The sequence below is a fragment of the Psammomys obesus genome, unplaced genomic scaffold (assembly GCF_907164565.1).
Source record: "Psammomys obesus unplaced genomic scaffold, mPsaObe1.curated_primary_1811, whole genome shotgun sequence".
NCBI lineage: Eukaryota > Metazoa > Chordata > Mammalia > Rodentia > Muridae > Psammomys > Psammomys obesus.
In genome coordinates this window covers 27466307-27493859 of record NW_026596073.1, presented here as the reverse complement: position 1 = coordinate 27493859, position 27553 = coordinate 27466307, and the positions used below count along the sequence as shown (strand labels likewise).

General features: G+C 34.9%; 1 protein-coding gene and 1 long non-coding RNA gene across 6 annotated transcripts in view; one reads left to right on the top strand and one right to left on the bottom strand.

The window, feature by feature from the left end:
* Positions 1-2816: 2816 nt before the first annotated feature.
* Fxr1 (FMR1 autosomal homolog 1) overlaps positions 2817-27553 on the bottom strand; it is a 52668-nt gene continuing 27931 nt past the window's right edge. The window contains exons 7-18 of one of the 4 annotated variants that reach the window (XM_055625844.1): positions 26770-26886; positions 25223-25393; positions 24334-24412; positions 20198-20307; positions 16670-16756; positions 14448-14505; positions 14298-14360; positions 10770-10973; positions 8449-8649; positions 7735-7815; positions 4521-4612; positions 2817-3862 (exon numbers count right to left, since the gene is read on the bottom strand). In XM_055625844.1, coding sequence (XP_055481819.1) covers positions 3692-3862; positions 4521-4612; positions 7735-7815; positions 8449-8649; positions 10770-10973; positions 14298-14360; positions 14448-14505; positions 16670-16756; positions 20198-20307; positions 24334-24412; positions 25223-25393; positions 26770-26886 — 1434 coding nt within the window. In that variant the 3' untranslated portion in view covers positions 2817-3691. Of the gene's footprint in view, positions 3863-4520; positions 4613-7734; positions 7816-8448; positions 8650-10769; positions 10974-14297; positions 14506-16669; positions 16757-20197; positions 20308-24333; positions 24413-25222; positions 25394-26769; positions 26887-27553 lie in introns of all 4 variants that reach the window. The other 3 variants (XM_055625841.1, XM_055625840.1, XM_055625843.1) reach the window with 3 other exon arrangements.
* LOC129690287 (uncharacterized) lies at positions 14323-27487 on the top strand. Of its 2 annotated transcripts, none has more exons than XR_008722275.1 (3): positions 14323-14633; positions 17265-17341; positions 27273-27487. It is a non-coding gene; the product is annotated as an uncharacterized LOC129690287 (long non-coding RNA). The 2 variants fall into 2 exon arrangements; XR_008722276.1 differs by lacking the exon at positions 27273-27487 and adding an exon at positions 21453-21547.

Sequence of the window (27553 nt, the reverse complement as noted above, 5' to 3'; positions counted from 1 at the left end):
TGTAATCCCAGCACTGAAGATCACTGAAAGTTTAAAGCTACAACAGGCTACTTAAACTTTCCTCCAAAATTAAAAGTGTTTTTTGTTTTTGGAGACAGGGTTTCTCTGTGTAGCCTTGGCTGTCTTAGACTTGCTTTGTAGACCAGGCTGACCTCAATTCACAGAGATCTGCCTGCCTCTGTCTCCTGAGTGCTGGGATTAAAGGTGTGAGGTACCTCTTTTTTTCTGGTTTCAATCCTTGACATCACCAAAAATGAATAATTTTTTTAAAAAGGTATTTATTACAGATGATATGTGCCTCCACCATCCTGTTTTGATGGCTAAAACCAACTCCTTACTGAAACTCTAGTACTAGTACTTAAAACATGTAAGTTGATAAAAAAAAAATGTCAGGAGGTCACTTTTCACCCCTAAGAGTAGTAATTTATAATGAAATAACAGTAAGCTTTAGCTATAGGCATGTTTCAACTAATAGTGCATACTTTCAAGTTAACACCACTTGCTTCAATATTGACTGTTATCAGACTGAAATTAATTCCAACAGATTAAATTCCAACTCTCGCCATATATTAAATAGGTTAGAAGAAATTACAACACCCTAACTAAACATGTTAGGAGGTAATGAAATTGGTATGGGAGAATCCAAGCCACAAAATAGCACATAAAGACAGATTTTAAAATATCCTATCCTTTTCCTATTCTACAAGTTCTAGGTACAAATACTGACATTATAGCCAGTTTCCCATTTACTTTTCCTTAGCATATACACAGCACAAACTTAAGTCTTTAAGAATTATTAATTATCTGAGCAACAAGAAAATTGGAATGTCTGCAGAGGACATACCAACTTCTCCAGACTTTCCTCAGGCTATAATGCCCATGTCAAATGACAGTCAGCTAAAGCAACTGTTCTGGTTTAAGGATGATGCTGGGACATAAGTGCTTCTCACATGACTCAGTGCCTTAAGTACCCCTGCTTTAGAAGTGCAGTATTATCACCTGTTCTTTTTTAAAATAACCAAATTTAATCAAGATCCCCTGCCTTTTTTTTTTCCATAACTCAGCGGCAGCCCAGGTAAATTCCCAAGAACCCACTAGACTGACATCCTGCTGAATTCCACATTAAACTTTATTTAGAACTAAGAGTTTTTTGCATTCCCTGCTTGTACCCCCCCCCAAAAATATTTACAATTTTTTTCCCTCCCCCCCCCCCATCGCAGTAAATCAGGAAAAGCAGATCATTGTTGACCCTCACATAATCTGCACTCCTCCTTCACAATCATTCAGGTTTACAGGCAACCCCACAGTCTACATAGTTCAGTGCTTTGAGCTACACAAAAACTTCCAGAATACACTCTTCTGTTTTCACATTTTGTGTATGTGCGAGAACAAGGAGTTCCACTCATAATCTAATAACCAGGGCTGCAGCCACAACCCAAATCAACATGTTACTTCTGAGTAATTTCATTCCCAGAGTTGTACTGACAATAAAACTCTGACCAAGCCATTTGCAAGAGGATCAAAACAAACAACAACAACAACAAAAAAACCCCAACAAATTCCTCACAATTCTTTTGTGCCTATTGGGCAACTAGGTGGTTATTTTCAGTAATGAACCCTGAGCTCTTAAAAGAATCATTACTAAATCCTGCTCAAGTCTTTCAGCTCTACTTGATTTTTAAGATAGTTTAACCTTTATGACAAAAATATCTTAGGGAACCTGACATGGATAACTGACACTTTCTAGTGTCATGCTTCCCAGGTTGGGAATGAAAATTCTTTGTAGGCTAGGGGTGTAGCTTAGTGGTAAAACATTTCAGGTCCCATCAGGCACAAAATTCTTTTTGTCCAACACTTCATGGTTATATCTGTGACACAAAACGAAGTAATTAAAAAGCAAATTACTTGTTTTAAAATGAGGTTATGGTTATTTAATCTGGTATAGCATGTTCTATACAAAGTGTAAGAATTTCACTGTACAAAACTAACTTCAAAGTTCTATTATCAGAACTTTTGAGTTTAAGAAAAAAATCTAGTATCAGTGCATGTTAATTAGAATATAAATGACAGGCTATGGCTACACATATCTGATGAGCAATTGCCCTTTTGTGTCTGTACGTGAATTATCCTTCAGTTCATTTATAAAGCAAGCTCGACATTTTTATGGACATAATTAACAAATTATGCACATAAAAAAACCTTCAAATGACAAATATTAAAGCACTTGTCCAGTGGTCTATGTAACCCGTGGAACAAAACCCTAAGTCCACACATATTTCATTTGACCTACAAGCATGGAAGTATATATATTTTATCATTAAACTTTCACCTGAAAAATCTCTTCATAAAATTAAGTCTTCTGAATGAAATATCTTTAAACTTTTAATTACTGATTTTCAGTCACTGGTATGAAAATCTTCAAAATCACTTCCTTGTCAATCAAAAAGCACATTATTTGGCCTATTACTTAAAAACTGCTTACAATTCCTTAAAAAGTTTTTAATAAAGAACTAAAAGGCATATGGCATGCCTCTCATATCTTCCACAACTTGCCTTCGATTAGAATTTAATACAAAGATGTTTCTCTAACAGCAAAGACATTATATATTTCCTAAACCATTGAATAGCCAAAACTTGAGAGTTGTTGAGATTTTGGAGGGTCCATTACGAATGATTAAATAGATTTTAATACTAGATCTGAGAAAGAATAAATGCTTCTGAAAAGCAAAAGAATGCTACCTATTCTAGGCCTCTAATCTAAGTAGTCCTACTTTGAAACAAATTGCATAAAAAGTAGAAAGTTAAAAATCAGCAAATGGAAGATCAAAGTTTATTTACTACCTGCATATAAAAACATATTGCACATCAAACAACGAAAATCAAAAAAGGGGGGGAAAAGGAAAAAAAGGGTAAAAAGAAAATGTGAAAGATACTCTACTGAAGACTAAACATGTAGTTTATACAGAATAAACCTTCTGGAAATTGATCTTTTCAGTAGTTCAGGCTATGTCTGAATGGACATGACTAATCAGCTTAGTGTTTCAACTAAAGCTATGTTTGATTTTTAAATACTGTACACTTTAATAAATAAACCAAACAAAGCCTCAATGTAGAACAGTCACTGCCAATATCACCCAGTGTCCCTGCAGATGAATTAACATGTATTTCCAGTCGTCTGCAGAATTGCCTCTACAAACAGCATTTAAAAAACACATTAAACAGACCAGTTTCCAGACTAAACTAATGAAGAAATTACAATTCAGTGCAAAATATTTTAGACTGCTTCATTCTAGTTTTCCTCAGGTGAAGAAGTGGTTGCATATTATTAAAAATGTAACAAAAGCAGCTAATGCTTTCATAAAGAATATTATGTTAGGGACCCCACCCCACCCACCTCCCCCAATCTCTGCCATATTTTGAAAACAAAATAACATTTCCTATAGCCAGCAACTTTTTTTAATGTTACATATACTATTCTCAAGGCACATCTGATGATATATTTTTAACACAGTAGGTGTCAAAGTATGTTTAACATATGATTTCTTCAGGATCCCTCCCCTTTCTGAATTCCAAATGGAGGAACTGAAAGTGCGATGTAAGACTGGCGATCCGTATTCTATCTTTGGCAAGCTTGTACAAGCACTATTGTAACTGTAATGTAAAACAACTGTAAACTAGGAACTTCCTTCAGTTATGAAACACCATTCAGGACTGCTGCTTCTTGAGTGCTTTCTTCTTTTAAGGTCTTAGTCTTTTCTTCTCCTGGAGTACGCGGTAGCTTAGGAATTTCATCGCCAGAAGCGCTAGTTGGACCATTTATTGCCTTTTCTGAAGGACCATGCTCTTCAATCACATCTTTTGCCTGTCAAAGGGAAACAACTTTTTCAACATCTTTATAAATAAATCTGTAGCTGAGGAGGAAAATAACTACATAAAAATTAGCTTTGAAAAAAAAAGATCAACTTTCATATGCCATAAAGCATTTTAAATTTAAAACAAATACCAATGTACTCCAGTCTCAGGTTTTAAAACTGTATTATTTCCAGTACCTATGAGTGGCCACATCAAAGAAAGCATCTGTACTGAATGAAACCTGTACCTAATATTACAAACACTGGGAAGTTAACCACATAAGTAGTGGAAACAGTCAACACAGTAAAGTTGAACAACAATCAACCATTTTACTCACCTTTTGAAACTCATATTTATGTATTAATCACTGAAAACATTTAATGGAACTGAAATGTAAAAGTTCTATTCCCACTATTGACAAGACGTATATAGCCTTTTGTTTATCACATCAAGTAAATGCTAAAGTGCTATCTATCTGGCAAATGTCTCAGACTCAAGCATGCATACCTTCATTTATCAGGGGCCTAGCGCAGAACCAAGGATCTTCTTTAAATATTATCTCTTAGGGGAAACAACTGATCATACAGTAATTAAGTAAAAAATAAATGTAAACAATTCGGAAATAATAAAAACCATAACAAAAACCCTACAGGTTAAATTCTCCTTACCATTTCTTTCTTGTTTTTAGCCAAAGTTTCCCTTGGGAGGTTTCTTTGTCTGCTCTGAGACTCAGCTCTAGAAATATAATCTGCAACTGTGACTGTTAAAGATGAGAAAAAAATTACAGGTGTTGAAAATACTTCTAAATTCTATTATGGATAAAGAATAATTTCACTATTAAGTAAACTAATGGTGGGTCACCCAATTTCAAAATTCTACGCTGGGTACCCACCTCTGAACAAAAGCAAAGACTGAAAAATGTGTCTATGATTTTATTTAGTACTGAAAACAGAAAAAAAAAAAAAAAAAAAAACAAAAAACGTTCAAGCTGGAACTTGGAGGAAAACTAGATTGAAGTCCTTTTTCCCCAAGAATCCAGCTATCTCCTTCTGGTTTATCTAAGATTGTGGGACAGACTTGGCGTTGCAACCCACCACCAAGAACAAGCACTACAAGGTGCAATGTTCCAAGTACAGGGAGGTGTTTGCAATAATGGGGGTGGGGAGACAAAGGTGATACAAATCATAAATAAAAATGTTTTGTTTTCTGGGTTTTTGTGTGTGTGTCCCTTTGCCCCTAGAAAAAATAGCACAATTGAGGTGGTAGTGTGGTATTCTGTGGATCCTTCCTAAATTTCATGTTAGAACAACAGTTAAACTATCTGAGGTTCAGACTTTAAGGGAGTATAGGTAAACTAAGACAATAAACCACAATCTTAAACCTGTGGGTGGACAGTTATGCCCCTTCAACTTTGCTATCTTGTTGGATCTGAAATGTGAGATAAATCACATAAAGTAATGAATTAGGAAGCAGCGTAAACCCCTTCTACCATTCTAATAAATGGTCTTGGTTGTATTAGTATTATTCACTGGCCTCTGAACTTGAAACTCAAAATTCTTAATTTTACATAATTATTTTCTATTACAGACTATATTGAAGAAAACTCCCAATTAATATAAATTAAAAACAAGTCAGTTTTGTATTATTTAAAGCCACTAGTCTAGGGAGAATTGGTGTATGAGATTACTACTACATAAAGCTAACAAAAATCATTTAATACAGTGAAATGCTGAATTGTGTCTTACAATTCATTTGTCTCAATAGTGCATGCCCTAACATTAATATCAAATAACTTTCTAGTAGTTAAATGATTACATGATTATAATTAAATAATTAAAAAATCATTCAAGGATCTTGGGTCAAGACTTTTTTATTAGAAAACTACATATATTTCAAATCTCAAGCTGCTTTCCTTTCAAAGTATAAGGAATGTCTATTCTGAAGCCTTTAAATGGCTTCTCATTTATTGTCACTGTTAAGAAATTTATAAACATACTTGGTACTATGCTGGGGGATTAATACAATCTATTCATTGTCTACAGAGTGAACTGTCTTGAGAATGACTATAACCATAGGTGTGTGTGGGGGGGGGGGAGTCCAATTACTTTGTTTTCATAGTGCTACCTCAGTGACACCTGGAGAAATGCATCTACTTTAAGATGCTGTTGCACAAACAGGCATACGGCTCAATATAAATGTGTACAAACAGTTCTTATATTCTTCCATCTATTCCTATACAGAAGAAAAACTTTGTAGTTATTAGTCAAAGTTAAGTGATAGTTCTGTTCTTTGCCCCCAAATATGAGAGCCAGTAAAAAAACTTGTTTTATCATTCCTACACAATACAGGCCCTTAAATTTCAAAGATAAAAATCTAGGCAATTTTATGGCATAATCAGGACCCTGGAATTTCCTGTGTGAGCTTAAGACTCAATTGACACCACTGTGTGTCACTGAGTGGTCTTCCACTCAATGGTTAATTTATAGAGACATATGAGCAACTAGAAATTTTAGGCAAAGGAAGAACAATTATTGTGTGGAAGCTGTCTCTCCAGACTGCTGCTAAGACAGGAAGAAACTTTGGAGAATGTGGGGACTGGAAATAAAGGAATTTGGTAAGAAAAAAAAAAAAGGTTCCTAAGAACAGTAAAAACAGGATCAGATATAGTATGCAACAGCACATCACTGTCAAAATTATCAAACTCCAAATTAGTCATTTTAGTTACTTCCATTCAAACTCATCTAACTCTTTTAGAAGAAATCCTGTTTAGATATTTTTGTCTCTACACTTAACCATGATCACTGGCTTAAGTTATGCTGAAATTTATTCCAGGTAAATGAGCCCATACTTAATAATTAAGCCATTTACAAAATAGGGCCAGAAAATATTAACTGTTGTGCCACTGTCAAAACTGAAATTCATGAGCTCTTCAAATAAAATACATTTCTAACATTAAGAAGGAAAAGGAAGATAATGGGAAAACATTTTCTGGATACTATCCTGAGTAGTGCTTAATTCTTTTTACATGTGGTTCTATCTTTAAAACAAACTTCAGAATACAAATTAATGCCCTTAACTGGAGTTCCCAAATGTCTTTACAACCTCTGCACTCAGACTTAGAATTTACATTTAGGGGAAAACAGATGAAAGAACGTGTTTTGGAAAGAATGCAAAATTTGATTGGTTTGAAAGGGGTTTATTTCTACTGTACACAATTTCTTCATGGTGAATATACAGTGATTATTTCTGTACATAGAAATTAATCGTGTTCAAAATAAGACATAGCAAACAAGTTTCTTTCCAGTTACCAAAACTTGTGACAACATAAAATACTGAATGAAACTAAGTAAATACTAGTTGAATGATTAGTATGTGTCAAAGAAAAAGCACCACACTACAATAACACAAAAACATTAACATGCATCTTCTTTTAAGAAAAGACACTTCTATATTTTTTAAAAATTTTGGGGACTGTTAATTCCCACCAAAATGAGGTGCCCAATCTAGATTTAGTATGCAGGCACCATGCAAAAATCACCTAGTTTTGCCAATCAATCTAAAACACAATTCACACCATAGTCCCTGCAATGGCAGTCCCCATATTAAGTTTGAAGAAACTGCCAAATGAATCAAGTATAAATATATTGAAAGTATTTTCATGGAAGAAATTGAAACACATTAGTTCACGTAAGACTGGATACTAAACATTTATATTGGGAAGAATGCATTTTCTTGAGCAGTGCTATTAGTTGAATAAATTATGCAATGCAAACTCTGAATGTATATATACACACATGTGAACATGTAACTATATTTAGAATGCAGACACATGACATTTTTTTCATGCTTGTGACCTGACACCAACAGGCCCACTCAAGTTACCTGGCTGTCTATCTTCTGCCTGACCCCTGAAACGACGCCTGCGGCTACGATTGCGTCGCTGGGGTTTTTTTTCACTATCATCTGTAATTGCAAAGTTTACCATCAACTATTCTGACAAAAAAATAACAAAACAAAAAAGAAAAAAAAAAAATCTTTCCTTATTTAAGGAAGGGAAAGAGAAACTTCTAATTAAACATCAAGATCAAGCATACAATACTGACCAAAAATTATATACATTTTTGTAAGATAAAGCATTCTTTTCTGGAAATTAAAGAGTTTTAACTCATAATAAAGCAAATTGCCATGTAATTGAAACTACCATCATCATTCAAGAATATATGATTTCTCTCCAACTTATCTCGAATTTCAAAGTTAATGACATTTTAACCCCTTAATAATAAATGATAGCTCCAGCATCCCCTCCCCAACCCAGGCAATGTAGTGTGATTATTAAAGGGGGGTGGGCATTAAAAGAGTTAAATTCTGTTTTTGTACAATAAGATCAATGGAGTATTTATACTTATTTAATGGTATGAAAGGATAAAATCCAGTTTCAGATAGTTTGACAAGTGTGACAAGTACCTATCTCCCTCCTTTAAAGTAAACACTAAAAAAAAAAAAAAAATTGTGAATTCTAAAAAAACAAAAATCCTTCATCCATTATCAGTATAATACAACCACACCAACAGAACTTTCCCCTAAATGCTTACATACCTAGCCCATTTTCATTAACTGAGGCTGTATCAGATTCAGTCATTCCATCCATGAGAACAGCATCTTCATCAGTCCTTCGTCTGCGAGACCGCCTACGACGGTTAGTACTGTGATGAGATTCGCTGGCGTCAGTGTCTGCAGTCTGATCTGATTCTGTATTATCAAGTAAGCTGTATGGATTGCTGTCTGGATCTTTGAGCACTATATTCATGTCAGAGGCAAGAAATATTCATTTAAGAGGGCAGCAGTTAAGAATGTTTGATCTACTCAACTACAAACACTAATTGTAAACACACTCCAATACCCCCAAATAAAAATATAAGCCTGAAATAAAAATTTTTCTGTTAACACTAATTTATCTGGAAAGTAAATACAATTTTAATGGGAATGAAAAACTGTAACGCAAAAAATAAGCTTACTTCTTAGTTTCCTAATATTTCCTTTCAATTTTTTTATAGAGAATAGTCAGGCTTGTATATCCTCAGATGAGATAAAAAACAAGAATAGTCTTATGCTTGTATAATTTTCCCATTACTGTCCTTCAAATACATATAAACTTTATATGGCATTTTCACAGTATCAGACATAATCTAGAGATAATGTACAATAAATATAGAACAGTGTACACAGATGACATGTTAAATTCTTATCAACTTTCAATAAAGGATTTTTTTAAAAATCTATGGGGGTTCCTGAGATCAAGCTCCCTAACTGTAACATTCACACTTTTGATACCCAGAGAGAAGAAAAATAAAAATGAGAAATATTCAGCTCCTATGTAGTTATTCTAAGAGAGCCACAAGTTTACGTTGACTGCTGCTGTTTGTACTACTGAACTATTCCTAAAGAAAATAAATCATCTGCACCCAAGACCTAAGAAAAATCAGTTAACTATGAACTGAGGCAACCAAAACAAGTCTTCACAAGCATAAACTAAGTCAGCCTAAAATTGTAACTGGTTAAGAAGAGGACACTGTTCAAACACATTAACTTGTGTTCCAACTCTAAAAACAAAGCATGGAGTGAAGTTAGAAAAACAGTTTCAGGATACAAATGAAAAGAAAAGCACCCGTCTTACCTATGTGCATCTACTGCTTCCAACATTCAAAATGCAGAAGACATTCACCTAAGCACGGTTACTCTTAAGTTTCCTTTGATACCAGCTAGCAAGCTATTCTTTGCAAAAGATACTAAGTTTATCTATTACTCATAAACATTAGGTACAATATTTTTTTTGCAGTTCCACAAAATATAATTATAATAGTAACAGTATACAGTGCATTTTAATACAAAAATTACTTTCCTGAAAAAAGTAAGTTAAAATTTCCTAAATAAAACTAAACTTAGGGACCAATAAAAATTGTATTCCAATCAGAGCTTAAAACTTCTCTTTACTTTTATGCTGTTTTGTTCCAATGTTTGTACATTAACATGTATTTTTAATATACAAAGACTACTCTAAAATTTAAAGTAGTATTTTAAATAAGACATTTAATCATCATAAATATTATGTATGACCTTCTTAAAGGATATAAAAGTAATAATGCTAATATGCAATGCTTTAAAATAATCTAGTCTAAATATCCCAGTTTTAGAAACCCTACCATCTTGCTCATTCTACTCAGAAAGAGTACAATTTCTACTCCAGAATAATAATAATAATAAATAGTCATATGACTACAGCCAACAGATGCTTGAGCATATGAAGTCTTTAGTCGTCTCTACACTGTATCTATGATCATGTGATGTGTCCACGCACATGTGCAGATGCCCACATAGGCCACAAGAGAGAATCAAGATCCCCTGCAGCTAGAGTTATAGGGTTGTGAGCAGCCCCACAGTGGGTGCTAGCAGCTTAACTTCCTACTCTAGAATAAATATAGCATCAACTGTTCTTAATTGCTGAGCCACCTTTGGAGTCCTTCTATATTCCTCTTTATTTTGTAGTTCAACTACTCAAATATAGTTTTCTTAAGAATTAAGTCCACAGATTCTCTGCTCTCAAACTGTAGCAAATTAATTCTTAAGAAAACATTACTTAATTACCAAAGGTCCCAAAATGAGGAGATAAATATGATTCTCAAAGCAGAAGAAAGAAAGCAGCCAATTTAAAGTTCTGACCTACATATTCCTAAGACACCTTCCCCGGGCATTAGTCTACAATGTTTCCTTTATTAACCACTATACAATCTACTATTTCCTCCAAGACAGTAAGCAGAATCACAAACTTCCAAAAATGTATGGCTCTGGGAGAGGAAGTAATTCTTGTAGGTTATAATGTTTACAAAGCATGAATGCTGACGTAGTACGTAAGAGACTACCAGAACTGATGGAGGATTTGCCACCTCGTGGTCCACCACGACCTCGACCCCCAGAAACACTTCTGCCTCTTCCTCCTGGGCGTCTCCTGCTGTCTCGCTGATGTCGAGTCTCTCGATCATCTTCTCCTGCCAATGACCAATCACTCAGCTCATCTTTACGCTCAGATTCTGTTTCGGAGGGGTTAGACAGCTCAGAATTTGTACCTTGCAGGAAGAAAAACAGTATGTAAGCCAATTAGGTGCATATAAACAGAAATGCTTAAAATTTTTAAAACATTGTGTGTTAAGCATCATTAAATAAGCATACTAATCTAAAATGAATTATCAGACTCAACTGAATGAGAAAATATACACCATGAAAATGTACTTACTATAAAGCTTTCTGCCTGTTTTTAAACTGACAGCTTAAATCATCAGTAAAATAAATGTTACTCAACATCCAAAAATTAATTTAATCATTAAAAAAAAAAACAACAACAACTAAGTTTTAAGCAATAGTGTTTTTATTATTCTTAGAACTGATAATCTTTCCTAAAGCTGGGAGTTTATTTGTCAGTTAAAATATATAAAACGTTTTACTACTGTCTCAGATTAGCATGTTAATGTTTCTAATTAACAACTAATAGAACAGAATATGTGACCACTAAAATGAAATTCACATGACTATCTCCTCCAGATGTTCATTCCTAAATGTACAATTAAAAACAAAACTCTTCCCCTTCTCTTATTTCACTGAAAATACTGCCTGTCTATCATACCACCATTTCCCTCTATAGATCTACAATGAAATGGTCTGTTAAAAGGTAAAGCTTAAATCTTATTGGTGTCCCAAATGTGTCATGTGCAGAAATTTCCTTTTGATGAATGAGTTGGTTACATTATTTTGAAGTTTAATAATTAACTCCCAAATTAGATTTCATCAAATACCGAAAATTCAGTCATATTTAAATTCCATGAGCATTTAACAGTAGTAGTAAAACATTAGTGTTCCTTAGACACTAAAACAGAACTGATATTATGCAGGGAACTCTTCCAATACAAATTGCAGAGAAAAACATGAAAAAATGGGGGAGAGAGAAAGTTTAGGAAAAAAAAAATGTTTTCACTCAAGTGTCATTAGGAATGAGAACTCAAAGAAGAGAATAAAGTACCCATTTAACAATTATTTGTCCAAATGCCAAGAACACTTTAACTGACTACTTAACTGCTGAAATGTAGGCAACTGTCATCTCATGAAAAATGAAGCAAGTCTGTGCTAAAATGTAAAGGTAATTAAGCCTAGTAAACTATTTTACCTTACCAGGAATAAAAGCAAGGAAGGAAGTTACTCCATAAACTTAACCTAAATTCATTATTTTGTGGGACAAACATCACACACAAAAAAACAGTTGACGAACTGGCTAATATCCGTGTAACAAAGTCAAAGATAAGGCCACATCAGAGAAAGAGAAGAGTGTCCTTAAATATATAGGTGGGCCCAAACTATTTCATGGGTCTTTAAATCCTCTTCATGCATAAAAATCTTCTTCATGTCAAAGATGACAGGAAGAGGACTCTGTAGTCACTGGCATTTTAAAAACAGAGGCAGGCAGTCATAAGCCTGGAAATGTCAAGCTAGCAGATTCTATCAAACTTTAAAATCAAAACAACCTGGCAGTCCAGGTGATGTGTAAGAGGTTAGCCCAGTGAGAAAATAGCTTTACAGTGATAAGGCTGTGATGGTCACATCTCTAGGCTGCTAAAAGCTACTAATTTGCACTGCTGAAAAGAAAACAGCCATTTCAAGATCTCAATCTTGTAAAGTACAGGAACAATACAAGGAAAGAAATCCCAGAAAAGCTTTTAAAAATGAGCCATGACATTCATAATTACAACTTGTTTTCAGTCAAATTTCATAATCAGGCTTTTCTTTACAACTTTTACTACTCTTATCAAGAGGGTTCCCATAATTTTAAATGGCATGTGATAAAAGTTTACATTAAAAGTGTTTTATTATAACCAAGGTATGATAAACTTCTAAGATTCACACTAAATTCAGCACAAATTTAGAAATGTTCTAGTAAGAACTTCTTTCAGAATGTTATTACGGACTAGTCATTTTGTAAGTGCTCAAGAACATCTGTAATTAAATCCAAATGGTCTTTTTTCTCAGGTTACTTCAAAAATACAATGTCTCTGCTTCCACAAAATAAAGTCTGCCATACTGAAGGATGTATATAGTTTCCCAATCCAGATGATTTCCTTTGCCATTTTTCCATATATTAATATCTACTCCATCATCTTACCAGAGTGCTTCCCTCATCAAAAAAACAGGTCTCAGACACTAATCAAACTGTTCAATGGCTTTTTCTACTCATGACATAAAAAAGCCATACCAGAATGTTAATTTAGGATTAAAAATGCAAATATATGGTTTCTTTTTAATTACTAGAACTCAATATAATTTTGGAAACATATTACCTTACAATTCTTACATAGTTTTACACCTCAACACTCTATATTTTAATCGGAATTTTACTTGCAAACTTCAAGTAAATGTTTATGAAAATGAAAATCTATCAAGAAAATGAGATACTTGAACATAAGGTTACAATGCTTAAAAGGGGGGGGGGATATTTAGCCTTCCCACTGTACAACAAATGAAAGACAGTACCAGTAAACTACATCGTTAGATTCCTTAAACAAGAAGTCTAAATCTGAACCTGCATGGTGCAAACCTGCATTCATCTCTACTTTCTGAAAAATGCTTCCTATTTTGGCCTTGTTTCACAAGTATTTCCTCACAACAAGATGAACACAGGGAGAAAAGATGAAAAGAACAGAGAAAGGAAATGAAGAGGGATGGGCAGGAGGATCAGGTCACTGCTAATATCCAAATCCAAATGAAGAAAGATGGAACAACTTCAAAGCTAAACAAGAATAAACGAGAATTTAAGATTAGAGAATTGTTAACTGCCACAGGATCCACTGTTCTGTTCTACCTTAGGCCCCAGCTTCAAAGTGAAAATATAGCTTATAAAAATATTAATTATAAAAGGTTAAATTATAAAACTATCTTTTTAAACCTTCATTTTCAAGACATGTATTCCACAAAACAGTTACACACAAAATAGTAAAACACTCAAACCTGCCAAGTCAGCAAAGTTTATTTTAAAGCTGCTGAAGATTTATTATATGAAATGCTGACCTAGTGATCAGTTTATTTTTCATTTGTGCTTTTCTTAAGAGGTAGCAGTACCATACCAGGATTCTACAGGAAATGCATGAAACCACATTAGTTGGAACACAAACCATAAACCTATGCACTCTTTACATACTCGGTATAAACTACCAGCTAAAAAAATTATGCTTTTATATTATGTGTTAACTATATACCTTTCACTAGTATGTCACAACAGGACATACACCTCAGAAATAACTTTCACCCTCGAAAAACAAACTAGATCTAATACAAACAAAATGCACACAGCATCTAAACTAGAACCACTACTACACTCTATTAGAGAAATAAAACAGTGCTGTCTTTACCATAACCGGAGGTGTAATTGGGGCCCCGACGACCTCTGCCTCTTCCACTATAAGACCTAGAACCTTGTATAGAAGAGACGGTACTTTCATCAGTGGCATATCCTTTCTCTTTTTCAGGCCCTCTGGTGGAAGAAGGTCTGAAACCCATACCAATCTGTCGCAGCTGTTCATCAATCTGCAGGCGTTCCATTCTTAGTTGTTCCACTTCCTACAATCAAAACAAAAAATCATGTCTGCTCTTTGTGTGGGTGTGCATGTACAGTATCTGACCATATGAGACCAGAAGTTAACACCTTTACCCACTGACCCATCTTCCCCAGCCCAAGTCCTATAAAGGTTTGATACGTGTTTGTTTTGGCCTAGAGCTAGAACTGTACAATCTACCAAAGAACAAACTGTGATCTTTGAAATCATCTCATAAAGCAGAACTGCATTCAGAAAGTCATTGTTTTAAGCACAGTATACACACTTTTCTTTCAAGTAACTAGATCAGACTTAACCTATCTATTACACTGGTATTTAATATTAGCAAATACTGTCCTTTATGTGTTTGTGTGTGCATGCACACGTAAGGGTGTATGCCAGCAAGTGACCATGGAGATCTAACTACAACTTGAAGTAGTTGATTCTCTCTTACAATGTGGGTCATAAAGCTTGGCTGCATACACCTTTAAGCACTAAGCCAACTCACTGGCCCGATACTGTCTCTTTAAACCGGCAGTTAGTATTCTGTTACAGGTATTATTAATGTTGCTATCAGATTAGCAACATCTTTAATTCTTAATAACTGAGATGGACAAGCAGACTTCATCATGAGAAACTGATGTTCGGTAACATGTGAAGATAACCCATTTAAATGATGCTACTGGCTGGAAGTTAGAATACAGAAGATAAAGCAGCATTTGCTTTTAAGGCCAGGACTGACAGAATTCAAATAAATGATATGCTTTATCCAGCGAGCATGCTGCATATGCAAAGATTGTGCTTAAGAGTCCACTGAGGGGAAACATTTCAATTAAAAAAAAAAAAAAAATTCCCTCTTCTTCCTGTTATCAGTAGTTCTGAATTTTCCCATGGGGTCAAAAGATACCTAAGTATATGACTGTGAATGGAAAAATACGGGACAGATATTGGGTTATTGGCAGTTTTCCATTTTCATTTGTGTGTGAATTTTTAATATAAATGCAGGATGTAAGCATTAATGCAAGCAAAATGCTTCAGTGAACACACTTCAACAGTTCAACTTTATAACAAAGTATAAATAAACCTGTTAAAAATTTCTGGACAATCCTAGAATTTGAATTTTTAGAAAATAAGTAAATTTCTTGTTGACAAAAACTAAATAGTGTTTGTACATTTTTAACATACTGTAGATTCCATCCATTCACTATACTTTTCTGAGTTGATCTACATGCAAGTACATGTTTTTAATGTTGTCTGTCTTCTGTTCTGTTCCTGTAAGTTTCCTATTAAAATACATTCAACTACTTTAAAAAAAAGTACTAGTACAACAATGATATCAGGGAGTGAAAGAAAAATATACTAGAAACAGAGAGCAGTCTAGGATATTACTATGAACAACAACAACAACAACAAAAGAAGAAATGAAAACAACAAAACCAACAAACAACCATGATGCTTACTAACAGGCAATCCTTTTTCTACATGTCCTTGTGCATTATGTTTCAATTCAACTAAAAGATGGGGCTGAGGGTAGAGCTCAGAAGCTGATTCCTGTTTTGGTTACCGTGCACTTGGCTTCAATTCACCCCTCCCTCAGAATTGAAAAAACAATTGGAGACAAGGCAGCTGACTCAAATATCAGTTATCAAAGAGACCCAATTTCACCTGTGTGCAGATGGCTAAAATTTGAAAGCCAGAAACAAAATGGCCCTAGTAAAGAGCCTACAGCTATTGTAATTAATGACTAACTCTACAAACCTGAAGAATAGTTTTTTTAAGAACCTTAACAATGGCACTGAACTTGTTATGTTGCTGGACATGGTGGCTCACACCTTTAAATCCCAGCGATTGATAGGCAAAGGCAGGTGTATCTCTGAGTTCTAGGCCAGCCTGATCTAAAAAGTAAGTATAGGACAGCCAAGGCTATACAGAGAAATCCTGTCTCAAAAAACAAAAACAAAAAAACCTTAAAAGCTCATTCAGAACACTGCCCCCACCAAAGTGTAAGGGCAAAGAACTTAACAAAATCAGGCAAAACTTAAGTAAATTAAAAATATTTAAATACACGAATATTATCATAACCACGTTCAACATGTAGACACCTGATTTACAGTTAAGTATAGCACATTCACACAGTAAAGGCAGCAGGGATGGATGATACATGAATGCGCTGTGAACTGTATACATACCTTTAAGTAAGCAATGTGATACTCTAGAAGAACTTGTACATTTCCAATACTCTCTTTAGTGCCGACAAATACAAATGGAACCATTCCCTATAAGAAAGCATAATGTCCTCAATTTAAGACACTATATAGAACTTGGGAAGTTTTTCTATGACAGATATTAATCTAAAAAAAAAAAAAAGCAGAGATTTCCAGAAGCTTGTTTGTGTTAAAATTTACATTTCAAATTGTTTTTTTTTTAAAGTAGTTTTCTGGTTTATAATCAATCTAATGTCCTGAGAATACAAACGAATTTTTCAAAACACTGAAACCAACCATAGTCATTTTAGACTAAGAAAACTATCATAGTCGACACAGCTTTAAAAAATACTTAAAAAGAAAAGGGGGGTGGGGGAGTCAAACACATATTAGACAAGTTATCCCCATAATAAATGCTCAGATAAGACCATAGTGGTACACGCCTGTAATTTCAGCACTTGGAGGCTGAAGCAACGGGGGAGGGGGTCATTATTAGCTCTATATAAAACAATAGGATAAGAACTCTGTATCTAAATTTTAAAAAAATATAATAATAATAATTAGTGTGTATTTATTTCAGACCATTAAAAGACATTCCCAGGGCTGGTGAAACGGCTCAGTGGAGAAGGACACTCCCCACCAAGACCAATGGCCTAGGTGAGTTTGATCCATGGAACCCACATGGTAGAACAGAAACTGCTTCTGCACCCCTACACACAATCTGTGGCAAATGGGCATGTGTTTTTGTATGCACACATGTATGGGTGCAAACTCGCACATATACACAAATGGAAAAAATATATTTGACTATAGAGCATTATTATTTACACAACGTAAAAATAACAAAATCACTGAAGAGTATACACCAACTTACAAAAACAAAACAAAACCAATTATCCCAGACTAGACTGTTGTTTATTTGGTTATATTTCAGAACATAGAGGCTTTAAAAAGTAGAGTGAAAGAGGATAGAGACTCAACTGTTAAAGAGTACTTATTGCTCTTGCAGTGGACCCCCGGTCCAGTGCCCACATGGAAGTTTACAATTATATTTAACTGGGGATTTGATGCACTCTTCTGATCTCAAGGGCAACAGTCACACAGAGGGTACACACACATACAGACTATCTTATTTTTAAAAAGCAAACCAAGGTGGCTTGGTCAAGATTTTCTTATAAACATACTTCGGCTTTCTACTAGCTAAAAATAAATAAATAAATAAAATAATTAATAGGAAAGCCTAAACTCCCTGCCAGTTTCCATTTCTCCTCTCAAAAAATACCTCCAAAGTTTTTTTAAATAGCCTATCTCAACACCTTGATTTTAAATATGAATATATTTTCAAAGTAACCTGTTACAAGTTCTAGCAGGTAGACACACACCAGGACAGCTGTGAAACCTCCATCACACAAAACTCCACCAATTGTAATTTCAACCATAAAGATAAATAATATCCTCAGAAATCAGGTAAGAGGAAATGCAGAGCTTGCTGGAGTGGGTGGATAGGTATAATCTGTGAAATTGTTTTCCATCTTTACATAGGTTCCAAGGATGGAACCGAGGTCATCAGGCTTGTGTACTTATATACTGTGAACCATGTTACCTGCCCTAACCCCACAAAAATTTTTAAACCAAAAATCTTTATTATTAGAGCAGCATATGAGATAGGCACCCCCATAAAACAGGTAGGTACACCCAGGCAGCTTGTGTAGACATAAAGGAGCAGTCTCCTCTCCATCTTACACAGACAACCTGTGATGTGTATATTTATTTTTGGATGGGGGAATGATGTTTTTGTTTTGTTTCTTGGGACAGGGTTTCTCTGTGTATCCTTCACTATCCTGGACTCAAACTCAAAGATCCACCTGATTCTGCCTCCCTGGGTGTTGGGATTACAGGCATGTGCTGTAATTACAGGCTGTATTTATGTTTCTTGATGACAGGTTTGTTTTTATGTTTCTTAACCCTGGCCCAAAAACAGTAGTAATGGCCAAGTCAACACAGTTTAATTTCTTTACATTAAGGAGAACCCACCAAGAAGAACAAACTTACACTGAAATGGGAATATTAAAAAGCTGGTGGGAACAAGACAAGCCAAAAGACTAGCTCTGAGTATCAACTTAAAAAGTTGTACTTGTGTGTGGTGGTACACACCTTTAATATCAGCACTCAGCGGGTGGATCTCTTGAGTTTGAGGCCAGCCTGGTCTACAGAGTGAGTTCCAGGACAGCCAGGGCTCTGTCAGACAGAGAAACCCTGGCTCAAAGAACAAATTGTATTTGAGCTATTTAGTAGTTCCAACTATCACAGCCTTGAGATCAGATTGGTATATTGTTGTTTACTAGGTATATCAGAAGCATGAAAATTACAATATCGGACATCAGTTTTAATCCTTATCTGAAAGGCATCCTAAAAACAATACAAAACAATCAGAAGGTATAGGATACAACACATTTTAAAAGTGTGATGAAAAAAGTATTCTGAAACTTGTAAAATCAATGTACAGCAATTAAATAAATTCATTTTTAAGTGTATCTCAACTCCATATTCTAATACAAAAAAATCTTGGGTTACGCAATACTTGGTGTTGAGACACTGATCTGGGTCTACAACCTTTCTCTCTTAAAAGACTGATTCTTTCCAAGCATTAGCAAATTCTCCAAATAGTGCACAAAACTGACGGAGTTGTAGTGTCTTAAATTCTGGTTGACTATTTTAGGAAGTTTATTTTTAGGCTTAAAAGCCCCAAATCAGCTATACCAAGTTGATCACTGAACCCGCCTTAGGGTGTAAGCAATTAACAACAGAATTTTTTGCAAAATATCAACATGAAAAGAGACTTCTTCATTCAGGACAGCAGAACAGCAACATGAAATCAAAACACATCCCAATCAAGAAATGGCCAATGCTTTTAGATTCTACAAAAAGGCCAAGGAGCGTCAAGAATTGCTTCTGGACTGCTTCCTTGAGCATAAAATTCTACAGCCAGCTTTATACTCAAGAGTAAAAATGATCTAAAATGGGGTTGGATGACTGCTCAGTGGTTAAGACTAGTTTTTCTTGCCAAGGACCTCGGTTTGGTTCCCAACACCCACAAGACAGCTAGCAGCCATTATGGGTCCAACGCCTTCTGACCCCCACAAGCACCAACCATATACATAGTGCACATGGATACATACAGGCAGAACACTCACAACAAAAATAAATCTTAAAAAGAGGGAGACAAAAAGAGCAAGATTTCAAACTGAAACTTTTATAAGGACTCACTTAAGTACTGACAGACCAATTAAAAAGCCACAGTCCACAAAACCTGAAAGATGATTTATTGTCTAAGCGTGTAAAATAGGAGTCCAAAGAAACAAAATTTTCAAACACAAAAATATTCAGTCTTGGAAACTAACCAAGAGGGACTTCCAAAATGGCGGTGGCTAGTGTGCAGCTTAGCTGAAAGGGAGAGGAAACTAACCAAGAAGATAGCATAAAATAAGCAAATAAATTGCATTAAACACTTACATCTTCTCTAGGTAGTTTATTTTCATTGTCTCCTTCGATTCTTACCCGAACCACACCAGATTTATCCACTATTTCTTGAATAACTTTGCCATTTTTTCCAATAACTTTTCCTTTAGTAAAAGAAAACAAGTTAAAAACTATTTGTTATCCAGCCAGTACCAATCTAGATTATTTATGACTTTCCTATCAAATGGTAACACCAAGCAAAGACGACTCTTTTTACTTTTAATGACCTCACCTCAAGACTGCTGAGAAGCTTTATCCTATTGTCTGGCATATGCATAAAGCCTATTGATTGCAGCAGACCAATGTAATTCACATGCTAGAAATTTTCCAAGCCTACACATTTTTAAGCATTAGAAGCATTTCTAACACTTTAAAATATCAACTCCAATCCATTTCAAACCCATGTCCATGGAACATAAGAAAAAAACAATTTTATTTAGGATTAACCAAGTCATTTTGTTCATCTCACTAATGTATGTATATACACATCCACACACGTATATTCTTACAAACGAAAATACTACATTGCACACCAAGTGTTAAGTACTTTATAGTTTTATGTAACTGCACATAACATGTATATCCTCACTGCCATGCTAAGTATGACATACTGTAAAATAATACAAAACTCATCCTTCCTCATACTTAACCTGTCACTCTCTCAAACAGCAGTTACAGAACATACAATACTTAAAAGAAAAATTCCAAAGGGAATACGGAGATACTCTTTCCCTATTACAAAGATCAACCTGAAGAATCAACGTGTAACTCAAAGTATCTGGTATACTCTTGGCATGCAAATAACAGAAATATCCCTTATTAAGTACAGAAGCCTAGCATGTTATCAAGTCCACTAAGACGTTTTCAGAAAAGCTTGAAAAGAATAAAGTTATGTTGTGTGATTGAAAAAAGTTTCCACTACATAAAACACAATGCCACTGAAGTTGCTCCTACTCATTTATACTATACCTAAGTGATTCAAATCACTAAGTCAACTGGGTAATAAAGTGCAAACATTCTAACAGGATTTTTTTCAATCCTTTATTCCTAGTCTCAAACCCCTTCCCCCTCAATAAGCCTCAATTGAAAGAGCACAATTGAACAGGTTAAAACAGATATCAGAATTCAGACGACTGTCTTCTCAGAGAAGCCCTAAAAGCAGCACGAAGCAACTTTCACAATTATACAATGACACTTAAGCAGCAGCTTCATCTTCCACCCTGCTGAAAATAAGCAAATGTCTTTTCAGAAAACAAATGGAGGTTGATGGGACATAGAACCGTTCCTTCTTTTTCCCTTGCTTCTTGGAACTACAGCAGTGGTGAGTTAAGCATCCATCGCCCTTCTGGGTCCTTGGCAGGGACCTACCTTCAAGTCTTACTTAGTACCACCAGAGACCTTCAATATTTTAAATGATCATTTCCACAGTTTAAATTCCAGAGCATATTGACAAACTGAAGCAGACCTGTAGTATAAATTGAGCATTGAGTATAAAATGTTGGAAGGGACAAAGTTAAGAAGTGATTAAAGGCAGCTTCTTCTAAGAGGTGAATGGTTTTGATCCATTTTCAGTGTTCAAGAAATACTTTTTTTCTTTGATTTTGGACAGGTGGGAATGATCAAATACTAGAATGCCTCAAACATGTAAGGCAATCCATCCTCTCTAGAACTTACCCACCAAGTGGTCCTCATTCCCTTTTATTCCTCACGTCTCCTTTTCTTTCATTTGGATTAAGAACATACTTTTCAAAAGACTGCTTAATCCATGAAATACTTTGGAGAGATATATGTTATTACTATACATGACAAGCAACAGAAATGGCCAGACTTTCACCACTGTGAAGTTGCTCCTGCTAATGTATCCTTTCTAAAGAGCACATAAGCAATTCAAATCACAAAAGCCAGACAAGACAGGATAGCAGACAAGATACATAGCATGGATTCCCCTCAATGCCCTGATAACTAGATGAAGAACCAGAGGGACAAATGCATCCAATTTTTTGATTTCTGAAAAACCAGGAATTTTTTTTCCATGATTAATTCTATTACAGTAAAATATTTGGTCTGAAAGACCAAGGTTTATCTCTGGAGAATTAAACTGAATAAAACTTTATTTCCTTTTTAAAAAACTACCACCAACACCTTTTTTTTAAAAGTGAAGAAGCCTTAGTTCAGTTAAGTGATATTCTGTTGAACAGTTACCAAAGTCTTCTCACTTCACCCCTGTAAATATTTGACTTAAAAGAACAAAAGAAACATTTCAAAGTAGCTCTTTTGGCTAAGGTATGGTTCAGTGGTAGAAGACCTACCTAGCAGGGGCAAGGCCCTGGGTTCAAACCCTAGTACAAGAAGAATGAGGATAAAATGAATGAATGGATGAATAGATGAATGAAGGAATCAATTTATGAATGAATGAGATATAAGATAGTAAACTTAAGCAGGACCTCAAGTTGTTTCAGCAGGCAAAGATACTTGCCACACAAGTCTGGCAACCTGAATTTGATCACAAAAACTCATGTTGAAATACAAGCAGAAGTAACTCACTGACCTCCACCCACACAGAGATCCCATGAGTGTGCTCAAGCATACCTATACACCAATTTTTAAAAACTCAAAAGCAGCTCTTATTTCCAATGATAATTTAATGACGTTTTGTACTTTCATGTTTATTAAAATTATACAACACTCTTCAATTTACTATCTGAACTCAACTCTCTAGTAATTCATTATGCAGTGAATAAAGACATACCAATAACTAATAATAGAGTTTGCATTACTGGCGATATATCATACTTATCTACATGTCCTCAAAAGCCTTCTACATAAGTGTTAATAGCTGAACTACAAGAAACAATTTTTCTGCAACAAATCCCCATTTCAAAGCCAATGGTCAATTTTGGGTGTTTTCCTATATCTGTCCCTGCCTTTTTATTATTATAATTGTCTGTTTGTTTACTGAGACAGGATCTCTCACTTAAGCTGGAATCCATTTCTTCCCAGGGTGACTAACTGCTCATTAAATCCCTAGGATCCACCTCCCTGCCGCACCAGGGTTTCAGATGGACTCTGTTACAACAGGCTTTTATGCAGATGCAGACGAAGTCCTTCGTCCACAGAGCAATAGTGTTTTCAATCTTTTCCCATTTTATTCTACAGAATGTGAGAAATTACACATGCATAGACAGTTAATTACCTTCTAATGGAACCCAAAGGGCTCAAAGAAATTCCTAAGGGTCAAAAACAAAGGAAACAAAACTACATGACTTGCCAGTAAATTCCACCATATGATGTTAGTACTTAACTTTACATTTCCTTTTTTGGGGAATCACTAAGTACTTAACATATACCCAAAGCCATCCTATCTGCATCAAGAAGCACCCGAAAGAGACATACAGAGGCATAGGATAGTTCAGTAGTACAGCACTTGCTACCACACATGAGGCCCTGGATTTAGGGTATGATCCTTCTCAAAGACACAGAAAGAAAGACAAAGCGTACATCAACAGCAGGTTGAATGAACATTTAACCTCAGCAAACTTAAAAAATGTCATTTAACTTGTAACTTATAAAACAGTTAATTGTCACTGATGGTGATAAACAGTATAAGCTCCCCTATCACCATCCTTTCTCCTCCCCAAGACTTCTTACCTTATTCTATGCTTTTGCCACAACCAATTATTTATTCAGGGCCAACTATGTAGAAAGAAGTTTATTACTCTATTGTTAGCCCCGATTTACTTTTATTTCCACTCTAAACAAAAGAAAAAAATTATCACCAACACCTTAAGACTTTACTATCAAAATTTTGGTGAACATATAAATGAAGGAAAAAAAAAACATTAAACAAGATATAGGAAAGAGTCCAAAAGATAAGACTTAAAAAAAAAAACAAAAAACACTTTAGCAACAAATCATCACATAAATTATTAACGGCATAAAACAAATACATCTTACTTTCTAGGCATGAAAACAAAGGTACAAGTCACATAAAATGTTATCACAAAAAAACAAGAACTTGCTTCTAACAAGCTTACATTACACATTTCACTAAGGTAAGCAGATTATAAAACATCCAAATAAATTAATTTACATTGATAATATTCACACTTAACTTTTATACAAGTACCTACCAACAAGATTCCTGGGAACTTGAATAAAATCCTCCACAAATTCCAAGAAACCTCTAGCTTTTTTTACAGCTTCGGCACTCTGGATGGATGGAGGAAAAACAAACAAAAAACAAAACTCCTGTTAACATTCTAGAACAACCCCAAACCTGTAATATATGAAAAGGGAGAAAATTCTCAATTGTAATGCTGTGGCACAAGGTTCTGCTCAGCCTACTGACAATTCAGGTCACATCCTTTCTTAAATAACTTAGCAGTAACTATTTGCCTGCCCTGTGCAAAAGCCCTGAGTTCTCTGCACCCCAAAACACAAAAGATTTTAAAAGTTCCTATTTGGACATGGGAGCATAGCAGCTTTGACCTGCATTCTGAAAACAGGAGGGAAAGGATCACTGGCAAGTGAGGCTAGCTTGTAAAACCCTGCCTGAAGACAAAGTTGCTCTGCTTGTCCAGAGAAACATTAAAAAAAAAAAAAACAAAAAACACTGATAAGATCACTTAAATTTTAAATTCTAATGGGTACAATTTTTTTAGCAGACTAGAATGATTTTGTGGACCATTACTTTCTTTCATTGCTTCCTTAAACATGGTACAAAGAAAAATCTTCATGAACTGGAACTGTGAGGTGAGGTGATACCACCATCATGTTACAACAGAAGTTTACTTTCCAAGCCCACTCCATAGACAGGACTCTACTCTAGGCAGCATGGTTCAAAACCTGTCCTCCTGATGATATTACACTGACTACTTCTGAAGATTTCAAAAACAAACATTATGTTATGTGAATTCTTACTTCAAAAACATTTTACTAAAGAAATACAGAAAAAAAAAATGAAACGAACTGCTAATATGCCAAATTAAGTGACCAAAGGCAGGAAGCAGATTAACTTACCTCTCCATAAATTCTAAATGTTCCAGTATCTTCATCTAACTCAATGGCAGTAACTCCAGGAACCTTTCTAGCTTGTTGTATATTACTACCATGCGTTCCTATTGCCAGGCCCATTAAATCTTCTCTCACAACAAATTCTTCATGAAAAGCTGCTGCAAGCTGTTTTGTGCACTAGCAAAAAAAGCAAAGTTAGGATTTTTCATTTATAACACTTTAAAAATATATTTATATTCATTCCATCTCCCAATATAACCAAAAAGTAGAGAAAAAAATTGTCAACCAACTAATAAAATGCATGAACAAAATGTGGATTATTCACACAATGCAGCCTCAAACCTAAAAGAGGAAAGTGACATGAAAACCTGAATGAACCCCCAAAACATTATCATTACTACTCTGAAAGAAATAAATCAGTCACAGAAAACACTAACATTAATTGCACTTATGTATACAAGTTATCTAAGGTTTGTTTTTAGGGAGTGGAATGGGAATTTGGTTTTTTTAATGTGCTGATAGCTTGCCTACTACAGGCAATGTATTCAGATGTGTCTCAGTACTTGGGAAAAAAATTCTTTTTTAATTAAAGTATGAAAATTTTAACTGGGAATGGTGATATAATAATCACAAATTGCATGCCAGTCTCAGAAAAAGGAAAAAAAAAAAAAAAGCTGAAAATTGTTTGTGAGGCCTGAAAGGAGAGAAAATAGGAAGCTGCTCTTCAAGAGTTTCAGTTTTATACTATGACAAGTTCTGGACTGGGCAACACTAATGAGCTATATATTTTCCAACAAAGAAAAAGGAAAGATTTTGAGTACTTTTAAATTCAAGACAAAAGAAAAAAAAAAAACTAATAAGGTCAGTAATTAATCTCTTACAGAAAAAAGGAAGCCCATCATAAAGTGAAGAAAAGCAAATTATTTTAGTCTACTTAATTCTAGTCCAGGTAGGAATTAGATACCAGCAGTTCTTCAACTCAGATGGCTGTTTCAAAATTCACTCATATTCTGCTTAGAACTGTATATGAGTAAGAGCAGTCTTGATTCTGAGTTATGAAAATGCCTCAGTTTCTCAAGATGAAGTATGTGTGCACATATACTCAGCTGGAAACAGTAAAGGTAGAAAAAGCACCCTTATAGAATGGCAGTAACAGCCGGACAAAGTAGAAAGCCCAAGGAGAGACAAAGCAGCAGCACCAGGTCACACAAAGTATGCTGTAAGATGTCAATCCTTAGTCCTCCTTCCCTGTTACTTATGAATTGCTGCAGTAAACTAAGGTCATATCTGACAGGTGACAGGTTAGTAAAATTCAGATTCAAGAATAATAAGTACTTTTTCTCGGTATGCCTAATTACTAATTTCTAAAGCTCTTTGGCACCCATCTACTAAGCCCCAACAAGAAAGCTAAGCACCACTTAGTAAAATGAAAATTCTATTTTCTTAAGGATTCTAGATATAAGCCAGAAATATTCAGGTCTTAGGTCGCTTTCAGCTACCAGTAGTGTGAGACACAGGAAAGTACATGGGACACAAAAAGCAAACCAACTTACTTCTAAATGCTTAGTGGCCTCTTCATTTCTGGACATAAGCATCAACTTCGTCCGAATACTTCGCAAATGCATATCACTTAAGATATTTACTCTCTTCACAGTTGCTTCACTGGCCGACTATAAACAGACATATTAAATCACTCAAAAAATTTATTTTTTCAAGAAAACTTGAAATCTTCTAAATGAAGCCATCCATGGTTCTTACCTCTCCCTCTAGAGTAATCTTATTTTCCTTTCTAAATTCCTACGCTTACACCTATCTGCTGATCAGAAAGTGTGTTCGTGGGAAAATCAAAGATTTTACACATTAAGAATCTCAAGATGACATGATGGTCATTAAGTGTCTTATAAACCAGGTGTAGTAGCAAACCTTTAATCTCAACACATGGCAGGGTGAGGCCAGAGGACTGCTATTAGTCATGGCCAGGCTGTATAGCAAGAAAAACCCTTTATCAAAAAGACAGCCAAACCAAAAATTAAACATTTCTTCCTTCTTACTACAGAGGAGAAAACATAGCTTAAGAAGAAGAAGAAGAAGAAGAAGAAGAAGAAGAAGAAGAAGAAGAAGAAAAAAAAAAGGAGGGGGGATTTTAAAACCATGGAAGGAGAGGAAGATCTCCCCTACCAGTGGACTAGTGGAGAGGAATAGAAGAGGGAGGGAGCTACAGCTGGAATACAAAATGAATAAAGTGTAATAAATTAAAAAAAAAAAAAAAAACCAAACTAATCACAAGGGGAAAAAAAACTTTAAAAAGCCTCTTACACAAATTCGTGAATTCATTTT